Below are 13,672 nucleotides of genomic sequence, written 5' to 3'. Positions count from 1 at the left end.
CTCAGGATGCTAACAGCCACATGCATTGCTTGGTTTCTTTCACTCACCTCATATGATCATATTTCTTAAAAAGTGCATTATATTCTACTGCCCTCTGCTGGAGTTCCACATCAATGCTGCTTCCATAGATGGAAACCACTTTCTTAATTCGGCTTTGGGATAAAATGACAAACAAATTCAAATACCCAAAAGAAAGTTCATAAACAAGTAGAGTGAATAAACAAACCAGAGTTTTCTGGTTAAAAATCTGAAATACTCGTATTTCCTTAATTCACGCATCTTTTCAAAAACAAAACACCTCTCCTTTATCTTCTTTATCCAAAACACACCTCAACATCATCACTTACCACTGTACTTATTCTAACCGTAATGCTAGATTTTGTCTGTTAAATATCCCATACCCTGAAATCTGCAGGAAAAAATACCCATTATTAATTTGCTACAAAAGAAGTGTGTAATGTTCATTCTCTTCTTTAATAACTTTAAAATAAAAAGGTTTTATCAACAAAAGGGTCACAGCATCAGACTTTTATCAATAAAGGGTTATTACCTGACACCAAATTCTTCTAGCTCACAATTTAAAGAGTTAGTAAAAAAATATATATCATTTCTTCACAGGACCTTACACAAGATCTAAGAGAACTAAGTTTGCCTTAAAAATGCTTGGCTGGAAAACTAGTCCAACTGATTTTATTTAAAATAGTGAAGAGCAGAATTTAAAAATTTAACCACCAAAACCTTCATAATTTTCTTCCTATTCAGACATCTCAAAATATTATAATAAACCCTTATATGGGGAAAGTAACTTCTTACTTTAAAAAAAGAGAAAAGGCATTAGAAGTCAGATTTTGAAAACATAACTTTTCACCTTCAAAATAATAAATGGTGGGGTGTGGGACTAAAGCAAAGCAGAGTATAGATAAAATAAGGATGAACTACAAATTAATAATTATTACTGTGGATTGACAGGTGTATACAACTCATTTTACTATCCTATTTTCCTATTTTTGCCCCTGCTTGAAATTTTACATAACAAAAAGTTTTTAAAAATTACAAAATAATGGGGCGCCTGGGTGGATCAGTCGGTTAAGCGTCCGACTTTGGCTCAGGTCATGATCTCGCAGTCCGTGAGTTCGAGCCCCGCGTCGGGCTCTGTGCTGACAGCTCGGACCCTGGAGCCTGTTTCAGGTTCTGTGTTTCCCTCTCTCTCTGCCCCTGCCCCGTTCATGCTGTGTCTCTCTCTGTCTCAAAAATAAATAAACGTTAAAAAAAAAAATTTAAAAAAAAAATTACAAAATAACATGTTCATCCTACTTTTTCTCCATACTCACTTTACAGTACAGGTGAATCTAGTAGAAAGCTTCATAATGGCAGTGAGGGCATAACCTCGTGTCACAGAGGTGGACATATTAGAGATGAGGACACTTTCTAAAATATCCAACACTTCATCTTCTGTTACCTGGAGAGAAAAACAAAACAAACAAACAAACAACAAAAACAAAACAAAACAAAACAAAAAAATGCAGGATGAATCCTAACAGTAAAGATCTAAATCAGATACCAAGTCACAGGATGCCACCATCATTACCAAAACTTTAACACTAACTGTGCTTTGCCAGAGTAACTGTAAAAACTGATCCATCATCAATCAGAAGCACGTAGGAAGGAGGTTTAAAAAAAAAAAAAAAAAAAGGAAAACACCCAGTGGGTACTGAGAGACATATACAGCTTCAAAAGGTAGAAGTAAAGAAAATAACAAGATAAACAGAGTTCAAGTGTTGTTGCCACAATTTCTCCTAAAGCCAGTTCTTTGATAAGCAAATGCAGACATGGATAGGTCTATTTGTTATCAAGCCAAAGGGTGAAAAGTAGATCTGCAGATGGTTTTAAATCTCATCAGGGCAGCTAAATTCCATCTCAAAAACTGGCAAGTTTCCCAATATAATTCTGGGATTACTTCTTTAAAAGGTTTTCAAGGAATCAACCTCAACTCCTCATTAAACACTAACCTTTTATAAACCAAAACACTATTTTCCTCCCTCCTTAAAGAGTGACAAGGAGTACCTGAATAGGCTCTTCCTCTTCACACTGGCCTGATACAAGAAGATCTCCATATTCACCTATACACCATGCAGCGACTTGTACCAAAGGTTGCTGTCAAAAGAAAGTCACCATTTGTCAAAGGCTTTCAATCCTTGCAAGGATTAATGCAGATCATCTAATCATAAAAGATGAAACCAAGGCACATCTAGAGTGTTAGTAGTAAGAACACACCAGGAACTAATGGGTAATTTCCCCACCAAAGTAGAAAGTACCTACTTGAGAATAATCACCAAGAATTGCTTTGTACAAGCGCTGGACAGTATAGGCATGCATCTCCACACTATTGGTTATTAGCTGGATCAAGTTAGGGACTGCGTCATCACGAACATAGCTTCCTGCCTAAAAGGAAATGCAAACAGTTATCCCTAGAAACACATCATAATGATAAGAAGTGTTGGCTACTGCTTCTATTCAAAGGAGACTACTACAAAACACCCTCCACGATAAAGTTGGTTCCAATTCTCAGATTCATAAGCAGCTCAAACTTCAAAGTCTTACTTATTCAAATTGCTTACTTCTTATTTAAATGAATATTCTAAGTTTTTCAATTTTACAAAAAATAAAACAAAATGTCCTTTGTCAAAGGAAAAGTAAAATATAAAGGATTAAAATTTCAAGAAAGACCTTTTCTACTCAAAACAGATTAAGCCTAAGATTTCAAAAATTTAAGTAGAATATTCACTGCAAACTTAATTACAACCACCTCTGCCTTCTCACAACTCCCCAGTACAGTTAAAATCACACAGGCTACCTATAGCAGCCACATCACTCTGGGGGAAGGAGACGGGGGTGTATATCAGAGGTCCAAAAGGGCAGCATGTGAAATAAGAATTAAATAAATAGTATTCTTTTTAAAACTTCGATTTAAAACATCACACTGTCCTTTAAAAACTAGAATTTATAAACATTATAGAACCATCAGTCACACAAATGGGAAGTATTTTGTACTTAACCATCCACACTTTAAAAACAAAAATAAACCTGGTCTCTTTAATATTCTCTTGACTAGTGGAATCTGAAATAGTATTTGCAACCATGAAACAAAGTAAAGCTATTTAACACCAACAAGGAAGCTAAATCTCATCCTTGTCAGAGCATTATAACAAGGCTGTACAGGACATAAAAACAGTGGAACCTGTGCCTATCAGCCCACCTTGATCAAGCTCCCATTACTAGACAGAGCAGCAGATCTGATTTACGAGTGAGACCAGGAAAAGGAAACAGAGGGAAAGAGAGAAAGAAAGAGGGAGCTTTTCAAGAGTGAGACCAGGAAAAGGAAACAAAGAAAGAAAGAAAGAAAGAAAGAAAGAAAGAAAGAAAGAAAGAAAGAAAGAAAGAAAGAAAGAAAGAAAAGGAAACAAACCCAGGTGATTGGGATACCCCTCACTCTTGTTAAAAAACACAAAGACTCAGAGAGAAGTTTGGGAAAAAGGTCAAAATGCTAAAGACAGAAGCTAAAGAACAGGTAATTTGTTTCATTCTTCCCAAATGGGAGAAAGCAGAGTGTTGTTTATTTATTTAATTATTATTATTTTAAATAGTTTTCAAACCCAGTGTGGAGACCAATGAGGGGCTTGAACTCATGACCCTGTGATCAAGACCTGAGCTAAGGACAAGAGTCAGACGCTTAACTGACTGAGCCACCCAGGCACCAGAAAGCAGAGTGTTTTAAATAACAGAAAGCATCAACATGATCTAAATGACATTTACAGCCCACTTTATCCAACAGCAAAATACACATTCTTCTCAAGGTCAAATGGAACATTCATCAAGACAAACCACATTCTGGGCCATAAAAAACATCTCAAATCTAAAAGAACTAAAATCATACAGGATTTAACTAGAAATCAGTAACAGATAAGAAATCCCCAAATATTCAGAAATTAAATTAAATAACACATAGATCAAAGAAAACTATAGACCACTATCTCTATGAATATAGATGCAAAAATCCTAAAAAGTGTATTAGCAAATCAAATAGAACAATGTATAAAAAGAACTATACACCACGACTGTGTGGGATTTATTCCAGGTATGGAAGGTTAGTTCAACATTCAAAAATCAATTAATGTAATCCAGCACATCAACAGGTTAAAGAAGAAAAACTGTAGGACACAATAAGATTATATAACTGGAAAAATGAAAAGTAGGAGCATTAAAAAGAATGGCTTTGATTTTGACAACATTTTTCCTCAGAAGCTCTTTTTTCTCTTCTTTTGATCCTTATAAAAAAACCCAAAATGCATCCTGATTTGTATCTTTTGTTAAAATATAATTCCCCTGGGGCGCCTGGGTGGCTCGGTCAGTTAAGCGTCGGACTTCAGCTCAGGTCATGATCTCGCGGTCTGTGGGTTCAAGCCCCACGTTGGGCTCTGTGCTGACTGCTCAGAGCCTAGAGCCTGTTTCAGATTCTGTGTCTCCCTCTCTCTCTGACCCTCCCCCGTTCACGCTCTGTCTCTCTCTGTCTCAAAAATAAATAAACGTTAAAAAAAAAATTAAAAAAATATATATATAATTCCCCTGTTATTAAGTTCATGTATTAACCTTTTACAAAGTTAATTCATTGCAAGTAAACTAGAAAACTACTGTGTCACAGACAGAATTCCACAACAACAAATACACATACACACATCACAATTTTAATGATATCATTCCTTCCTACAGATGTTTCATAATTTCCTTAACCAATGCCTATTTGGAGACTTGTACTTATTTCCAACATTCCCCCATTATAAACAAGATTGGGATGAACACCTTTGTATATACATTTCTGTATACTTGCCCTTTTATTTTTCCAAGATAAATTCTTAAGAAAAGAATTAATGAGTTAAAAGGTACAAACTAAGACTTTTGCTATAGGCTACCGAAGTTTACTCCAGAAAGCACCATTTTATATCCAATATGAAGTGGAGACTACACCACCTATTTCTCTTTCCTAACACTAGGAAGTAGGTTAAAAAGTATGACAAGTGAAAAATGATACCCCACTTGTAATTTTACTTACTATTTCTTTATTAACAATGGTATTTTTCAATGTTAACTAACCATTTCTTTCTTCTTTTGTGAAATATCTGTTCAAATGCCAATTTCTCCATTACAGTATTTGATTTTTCCTATTAACTGTAAATTATTTATAAAGATATTACCATGCTGTCATATGGTATAGTGTTTTTCCCCTAGTTGTCATTTGTTTCAGCTTTGTAGATTCTTTTCCCTTTTGCTATGAAAGTTTCAAATTTTGATGGGACAAAATGTGTAAAAGTTTCCCTTAATGGTATCTACTTCAGTGACAATAATTAGACATAGATACTTGTGTTTTCTTTATACACCACTACACTTCCATTTTGACTGTTAAAAAAGAATATCTTATAAAACCATACTTTTAAATCCATAATAAATTTATAGTCATGCAAAAGCTTCCAATGGCTTCCTATCATATTAAAAACAAAAATTCCCAACTCCTATGAGGCCCTATATAATGGAGCCCCTGTATCAATCCTACCATTCTCTGCCTCTCATGCTACCTACTGGCTTCACTTGCCTTCTTGTTGCTCTCCAAGCAGGCCACACTTGTTGCTACTTAAGGGCTTTGCAACACTTGCTGTTCCCCCAAATCTTTGCACGGCTCCTCATTTCATCAAGCTCTCTCCTCAACTGTTACCTCCTGTGAGCGACCTGTGTGGACTACTCTACCTAAAAGACTTGGCCCTTTGCCCCACCTTCCATTCTTCGCTGCTGTCGCTGGAGTCCTTCACGCTGCTTCAGTCAGCTTCACTATTGTTCGTAGTAGTTTTTCCTGCCTAACTGGATAGTACATATTTCTCCACGGAGTTCCTATCTCCCCCACTAGAACTAAAATGTAAGCTTTGTGAGAACAAAGGCTTTGTCTGCCTCATCCAGCACTTAGTATATGTTGACTAAAAAAAAAAAAACAAAAACAAAAGCTACTTACCGTTGTCAGAACACGCATAATTGTGTCTATATGCCACCGTTTGGAAGGTGCATACCTGAGAAAATAATGGCACCAGATAAAAACATTGGAACCTGTGAAGTATACTGTGCTCGGTGACTTTCAAAAATCCTGTGCTACAGACTTTTTAGGCTTACTGGTGAAGTGATTATTTTTGACATATTTCATCTTCAAATCTAGCAGCTACCTCCATTTCAAAGGGTAATGAAATGGGGCAAAGTCAAATTTAGATGTTTCACATAATAATTGCAATAGGAGTTGCTGAACTGAGAAATGGGACTCCAACTCAGTTTTTCAGAAAACAAATCATAAAGACAAAGCAGGAAGACAAAGAAAAAGAAGAAAAGGGACTGTTCCCAGACCCAGGCAACACCAGGACTAGAAACTCATTCCCTTAAAATCACAGTGCAGAGAGGAGAAATAACCATACTACCAAAACTGAGGTACTTCTTCCTAAGAGTTTTACACAGAACAATTCAATGCTGTAATTTTTCTATTCTCTACCAAAAAAAATCCAAACACTTTTGTATTCTCTTCTTCACAGACGAGAAGTTAAAAAATAGATATACAAAGAGATTTTATAAAAGTAGGATTCTTTTTGGTCTTAGCATACTTAAATACTGGTTAGAATGGCCTTCTAACGAAGCAAATTTCTTTCGTTTCTTTATTTTTTAAATGAAGCAAATTTATAATTGGGAGCCTGAAATAAACATCTTATGTTTTAAACAGGTTTACAATATTTTTTCCATGTTTTAAAGATGCTTTCAAAAAGTTCCAAGCATCTTTTACCAATAAATGTAAAAATTAAGTCTTACTTTTCTGCAGCAAGAAAGATTCCAGATGCACAGTCTGCTTTAAATTCTGGCTCACATGAATCCAGAAAATAAAGTAATTCCTTCATCATGCCTCGGATATTATTCCCATTTACCAGGGCAAAACTCAATTCCATTGCACGCCTTGCAGAGGGGGGGGAAAAAAAGTTATGATATTTATAGTGGGAATGAAACAAAAACCCAGATGTGTTGTTTCTGAACACTGGCAGATGGGTTCTATGCCCTTGCACGATTTTGTGATCCCAATCTTCATACATACATGATAGCCAAAGTTATCAAAGTTACTTTTAACATTCTGAATTTTCATTCAACACTTTTCTTTACAAAGCTCCAAGAGACACACTACTTGTCACCAAAAATGCAGTTTGGGTTCCAAAGTCTATTCTATGCATCTGAAATTTTGAACACTCAAAAGGCTAAACAAGAGAAGTAACAAAATGATTACCCAATGAGAATACCTCTTTGCATTATTTCTTAAAAATGTGATAAAGTCACCATATTCTCTTTATTACATCCACTTCTGTCCAAAAATGATGTAACAGTTTACATCAAAAGATATATAAGAAAATTAGAATAAAAACACACCATAGGACATTATGGTAAGTGAGATAAGTCAGAGAAAGACAAATATTGTATGGTATCACTTCCATCTGGAAGGTAAAAAAGCCAAAAGCATAGAAACAGACTAGAATAGTGGTTACCAGGGTCTCGAGGGTGGGGGGAAAGGATGGAGATGTTGGTCAAAGGATACAAACCTCAATTATAAAATGAGTAAGTTCTGGAGATCTAATGTGCAGCATGATGACTACAGTTAATAATAAGAGCGTATTATATAATTGAAAGTTGCTAAGAGAGTAGATCTTAAATATTCTTATCACAAAAAAGAAAAGGTAAGTATGTTAACTAAGCTCCAGGGGTAACTATTTTACAACACATAAGTATACTAATTCAATGCACCTTACACTTACACAATGTTTATATTAATTTTATCTCAATAAAGCTGGGCAGGGAAAATGAAACAATGAGGGCCATGAAAAGGAAAAAAGGGCGCGTACCATGAGAGCAATAAGAGTTTCTGGAACTGCGTTATCAAATTTAGCAATCAAAGGAAAACCAAAATGTTTAACATAGATTACTGCATGAATCTTTTCGTATTTGGTCAATAATTTCAAACATAGTATATGATTTGACTTTTAAAATACCAATTTAATAAGTATAAAATACTTTTATCTTGGCCAATCTATAAACAACGTTCAATCTTTACAGAAATCCACTAATAGTTAATTCTTAGATGGTGCTTAAGTCCTTTACATATAATAATCCAATTAGTCCTGCATAACCTTTGTAGTGGGTGCTCTTGTATTTGCATTTTACATATGGGACAACTGAGGCAGAGAAAGTTTAAATAACTACCATCAAGTTTAATAAGAACATAGTCAGGATTTTAAATGAGGCATTCAGGCTTCAGAGTCTGAACTTCTACTGTTAAATACCCTGTCAAAGAGACAGGGATTTTACGTTTGATATGCAAAGCCCTGTCATGAGTAATAGAGAAATAACACAATAGGAGTCAGAAGGTCTGATTTCTATTCCCAGGTCTGCCCTGTCCAACACATAGGTTTAGAGGAAATCATTTGATTCTTTTGGGACTGTATTTTAACTAATCTGTTAACTGGGGATAGAAGTTAATTGTCTAGTCTGTCTCACTGGCTCACTCTGAGAACCAACTGAGAGGGTGCTTATACATTCTGTGGAAAGCACACGCATAAAAAAAATCCTGGGTTGGGGAACCTGAGTAGCTCAGTTGGTTACGGGTCTGTCTTTGACCCAAGTCATGATCTCATGGTTCGTGGGTTCGAGCCCCATGTCGGGCTCTGTGCTGACAGCTCGGAGCCTGGAGCCTGCTTCAGATTGTGTGTCTCCCTTTCCCTCTGCCCCTCCTCTGCTCACGCTCTGTCTCTCTCACTAAGAAGCAAATAAACATTCAAAAAAATAAAAATAAAATAAAATAGGGGCGCCTGGGTGGCGCAGTCGGTTAAGCGTCCGACTTCAGCCAGGTCACGATCTCGCAGTCTGTGAGTTCGAGCCCCGCGTCAGGCTCTGGGCTGATGGCTCGGAGCCTGGAGCCTGTTTCCAATTCTGTGTCTCCCTCTCTCTCTGCCCCTCCCCCGTTCATGCTCTGTCTCTCTCTGTTCCAAAAATAAAAAAAAAAAAAAAAAAAAAAAAAAAACGTTGAAAAAATAAAATAAAATAAAAAATCCTGGGGCACCTGGCTGGCTCAGGTGGTAGAACATACAACTCTTGATCTCAGGGTTGTAGGTTTGAGCCCTACATTGGATGAAGAGATTACTTAAAAACAAAATCTTTAAAAAAAAAATTTTTTTTTTAGGGGTGCCCGGGTGGCTCAGTCGGTTAAGTGTCCGACTTTAGCTCAGGTCATGATTTCACGGTTTGTGAGTTACAGCCCTGCATCGGGCTCTATGCTGACAGCTCCCCCTTTCTCTGCCCCTCCCCCGCTTATACTCTGTGTCTCTATGTCTCTCAAAAACGAATAAATGTAAAAAACACCATTTTTTAATTTTAATTAAAATTTTTTTTTAATTTTTTAATTTTTTTAATTAAAAAAAATTTTTTTAATTTTTTTAATTAAAAAAAATCCTGTGCAAAGCACTAGGTGAGTTATTGTTGCTGAGTTTAGGTTGTATCTTTAGATTGCCCATGTACTTAGCATATGCTCTCTGCAAATAAAGGAACTCAGTATGAATAGATATTTGTTAAATGAATGGTTTCAGAGATCATTTCAAATCTCATTTATTCTGATTTTGAACATACAAACAAAAGTTCACTGAGGCCAACTAAAATTAGATTTTACAAACATCTTCACTTCTTACAATAGGACAATCAGTAGAGTCAGTCTGTCGAGGAAAAGAATTGATGCCTTTGCAAAGTGCTATCTGCTGCCTAACAGTCATTCCTAGATGTGCTGTTCTAAAAAACACAGCTGCCTCTAGTATCTTGGGGCAGAAGTACTGTGAGAAAATGTGTGCTGTCAGCAATATGAGTTTCAGCATTGTGATAAATCACTTAGCCGATGGATCACTCCGTATTTTCATCCTCCAGCACACAGAGCGCAGTACCTCTGTTAAGCAGACTTTCGTCCAGCTTACCTGTACCTGTTTATTTATCAAAGAACCAAGGACAACTTTAGTGTGCACATTAGTATTCCTTATTGGCCTCCTTCACTGACCTAACCTTCTCCCTACCAATCCTTTCTTAAAAAGGATTTACTCAGCAGGGAGTTCATCTGTGCAAATAAGGAGTAAATAAGCAAATGTCAACATTCTCACTCTCAAAACCATTACAAAGTTATCAAGTGGGGGCTGGGGCAGAGAACCATCAACAATCTATTACCGTTTTATTGAGACATCCAAATCTTTTAAACAGTCCACAATTGTGCTTCTGTGCCTCTGTACTGCATTATGATCTGTCTGCACAGTCTTCAACAAAGATGTCAAAGCTACGTATCTGTATGAAACAAAGTTGCAGAAGACAAATTAAAATGTAAAAGTCGGGATAGTTCTTCTCTAAAATAATGACAAAGAAGACATCTAATGACTAAATATTTTTAAATATTTAAAAGACAAGACAGAGTTAGTGAGTATAATGGTATTATTTTAAAGGTGTAAAAGACACTATAATCTTAAGTAGTGGTAACCAGGAAAATTCAGACTTGCATTCATGGTCAAGTCCATTTAAACTTCTAAAAGTGACTAATTCCATCCTTTTAATTCTTCCAAATAGTACAACAAAATAAGCATATATTATGCCTTTCCTTAGACCCAAAATGCAAGAGGATATTATTTCAATTTACCATTTATATTTTCTTGCTTTTGATACTGGTACCAAAACTGCCCCTATAAAGCCTTCACTTTTAAGGTTTAAGTATCTGAGGGGTGCCTGGGTGGCGCAGTCGGTTAAGCGTCCGACTCTTGGTGTTGGCTCAAGTCATGACCTCACAGTTTGTAGGTTTGAGCTCCACATTAGGTGCTGTGCTGATGTTGCGGAGCCTGCTTGGGATTCTGTCTCTCCTTCTCTCTGCCCCTCCCCAACTTGTGTGCGCACACTAAATAAATAAATAAATAAATAAATAAATAAATAAATAAATAAATAAACTTTTTTAAAAAAACTATTCAAGTATTTGAAAATTCTTTTGGGGGGGTGCCTGGGTGGCTCAGTTGGTTAAGCATCCAACTCTTCATTTTGGCTCAGGTCATGATTTCACAGTTTGTGGGACAGAGCCCTACCACTGGGCTCCGTGCTGACAGCAGGGAGCCTGCTTGGGATTCTCTCTCCTCTCTGTCTGCCCCTGCTCCTGCTTGTGATCTCTCTCTCTCTTTCAAAATAAATAAATGAACACTTGAAAAAATAAATAAATAAATAAAAATTCTTTTGGAAGGAGGAGATAATTCAGGTGTTATTTACATATTTTTAAATGCTCAACATAAGAAATTTTTTTTCCTGATTAAAACAGGAAAAAGGGCAAGCAGGATACACTACACAAAGGAATATAACAAAATAAAATACCAATAAATTGATCTACCTAAAAAAATGAGCTAGAGTTCACATATTCCAGGTTTGCTACACAAAATGTTATTTTTCTTCTTAATTTGGAGTAGAGGTCAGCAAATCACAGCCTCTACCTACAAGACTCTAGCCTTCTGCTGTGTGATTTTATAAATGAATTTTTAATGGAATATAGCCACACTCATCATTTACATAGTCTGTGCGCTTTCATACCAAGAGGCAGAGTTGAGTAGCTGCCACAGAGACTCTAAGGCCCACAGAGCCTAAAATATTGACCATCTGCTCCTTCACAGAAAGTCTGCCGACTTCTAATGCTAACAGTGTAAACAAAAGTAAATTTAGTCATGAGGTAAATCCTCATATTCTTTACAAAACAGTAGTCTTAAGATCAGGCTAAAAATAAAAATCCTGAGTTGAAGTTCTAGATAAGTCATTCAATCCATGTGCAATTTTGAGCAAAGTCACTCTTGAAAACACTGAGTTTATAAAACCAAAGTACAAGATATTCTTCAGTTGACTTACCTAATATTCTTATCATTGTTCAATAAGAAACGACCCAGGATGTTTATGGCTAGGACCTACAGAGAAACAGCACTGGTTAAAAATGGAAGAAAACAAAATATTTGTATCATTTAAGGATCATCTCCTGGCCTCTGATGATGCAAGCAATTTAAAGGTGGTAGTTGGTATTTCTACAGATTGCTAGCAAAACACAAAAACAAAACAAAAATCTGAAGGCAAACTCTTAAAATCATATTCTATTTCAACAGTAATTGCTGAAAGATTATATTTTAAAATTATATTGTTAGTGGGAGAATAATATTGGTACAGCCTCACTGGTGAAAAATCTGGCTACATATATATATATATATATACACATTCTTTTTTTTTTTAATATTACTTCTGCCTCAACAATTCTTCTAAGAATTACCTGACAAACACACTTGTACATATGCACATATTTCAGCTCAGATCATGATCTCATGGTTTGTGAGTTCAAGCCCTGCATCAGGCTCCCTACTAACAGTGTGGAGCCTGCCTGGAATTCTCTCTTTTTCAAAATAAATAAAATAAACTTAAAAGAAAAAAAAAGTGGATTCATTCATGAATGAATTCATTCATGCTACGACATGGATGAACCCTGAAGACATTATACTAAGTGAAATAAGCCAGCTACAAAAGGACAATACTATGATTCCACTTATATGAGGTATCTACAATAGTCAAATTCACAAAGACAGTAAGTAGAATGATGGTTGTCTGGCATCGGAGGTAGAGAATAATGGAAAGTTATTGTTTAATGGGTACATAGTTTCAGTTTGGGAAAACAAAGGAGTTCAGAAGATAAATGGTAGTGCTGGTAGCAAAGCAATGTGAATGTATTTAATGCCACTAAACTACAGTTAAAATGGTAACTTTTATATTATGTATATTCCACCATAATTATTTTTTAATGGGAATGGTCTCTATACATGAATATAGTTTATCTACATGAATATGGACTAGCTCCAAGATAACATTAGGTGAAAAGAGTAAGGTACAGGACAATATATATATGTTACCATTTTGCTCGAAAGGTAGGGAGAAGAAGAGAACTAACCTAAGTTACTTTAAGTTATCTGTTTACTGGAATGTTAAAGACAAAAAGAACCATATACAAATACTGGACTGTATCTAGTAATCTGTTTCTCATAAGGCTATGAGCTACCAATTCTTTTATCATTAAGTGATTGAAAGAATGAATAAATTCATGAGGGAGAACTCTCCTTACAGGAGAATTCCAATTATTTAATGAGGAAAAAATGAGGAAAAGAGAAAAGTATGATTGGAACACCATCCTAAATAACTACAGCAGACAAGATTCTCTGATGGATACTAAAATTGGTGGGCAAAAAATCTAAGAACAAGGTATTTGCATAGCCTCAAAGTGTCTCCTTCAAAGTATTTTCAATTACAAGGGAAAAAAATAACTTTACAGTGGAGAGACACAACAGACACCACTTTAACCAAATGATCAAGGTTAATATCACCAGTAATGAGACAAGTAGATAGCATCCTGATATGATACTGAGAAGGGTACATCATTTCTGTGGTGGTCTTGCCAAAAAAAGCATAACCTCAATCTAATTATGAGAAATATCAGAGAGAGCCAATTTGAGGGGCATTCTACAAAGTAACTGAT

General features: G+C 35.7%; 1 protein-coding gene and 1 non-coding gene across 2 annotated transcripts in view; both read right to left on the bottom strand.

Annotated features, from left to right (window-relative positions):
- AP1G1 (adaptor related protein complex 1 subunit gamma 1) overlaps nucleotides 1-13,672 on the bottom strand; it is an 81,244-nt gene that overhangs the window by 15,955 nt on the left and 51,617 nt on the right. The window contains exons 10-17 of the mRNA XM_058707862.1: nucleotides 12,013-12,068; nucleotides 10,318-10,431; nucleotides 6,889-7,029; nucleotides 6,056-6,110; nucleotides 2,320-2,442; nucleotides 2,065-2,154; nucleotides 1,332-1,459; nucleotides 48-152 (exon numbers count right to left, since the gene is read on the bottom strand). Of these exons, the coding sequence (XP_058563845.1) occupies nucleotides 48-152; nucleotides 1,332-1,459; nucleotides 2,065-2,154; nucleotides 2,320-2,442; nucleotides 6,056-6,110; nucleotides 6,889-7,029; nucleotides 10,318-10,431; nucleotides 12,013-12,068 (812 nt within the window). The remainder of the gene's footprint in view (nucleotides 1-47; nucleotides 153-1,331; nucleotides 1,460-2,064; nucleotides 2,155-2,319; nucleotides 2,443-6,055; nucleotides 6,111-6,888; nucleotides 7,030-10,317; nucleotides 10,432-12,012; nucleotides 12,069-13,672) is intronic.
- LOC131500513 (small nucleolar RNA SNORD71) lies at nucleotides 9,947-10,032 on the bottom strand. Its single transcript, XR_009256328.1, has one exon. It is a non-coding gene; the product is annotated as a small nucleolar RNA SNORD71 (small nucleolar RNA).

This window comes from Neofelis nebulosa, chromosome 17 (assembly GCF_028018385.1).
Source record: "Neofelis nebulosa isolate mNeoNeb1 chromosome 17, mNeoNeb1.pri, whole genome shotgun sequence".
Classification (NCBI taxonomy): Eukaryota; Metazoa; Chordata; class Mammalia; order Carnivora; family Felidae; genus Neofelis; species Neofelis nebulosa.
This window is presented reverse-complemented; position numbering and strand designations above follow the sequence as displayed.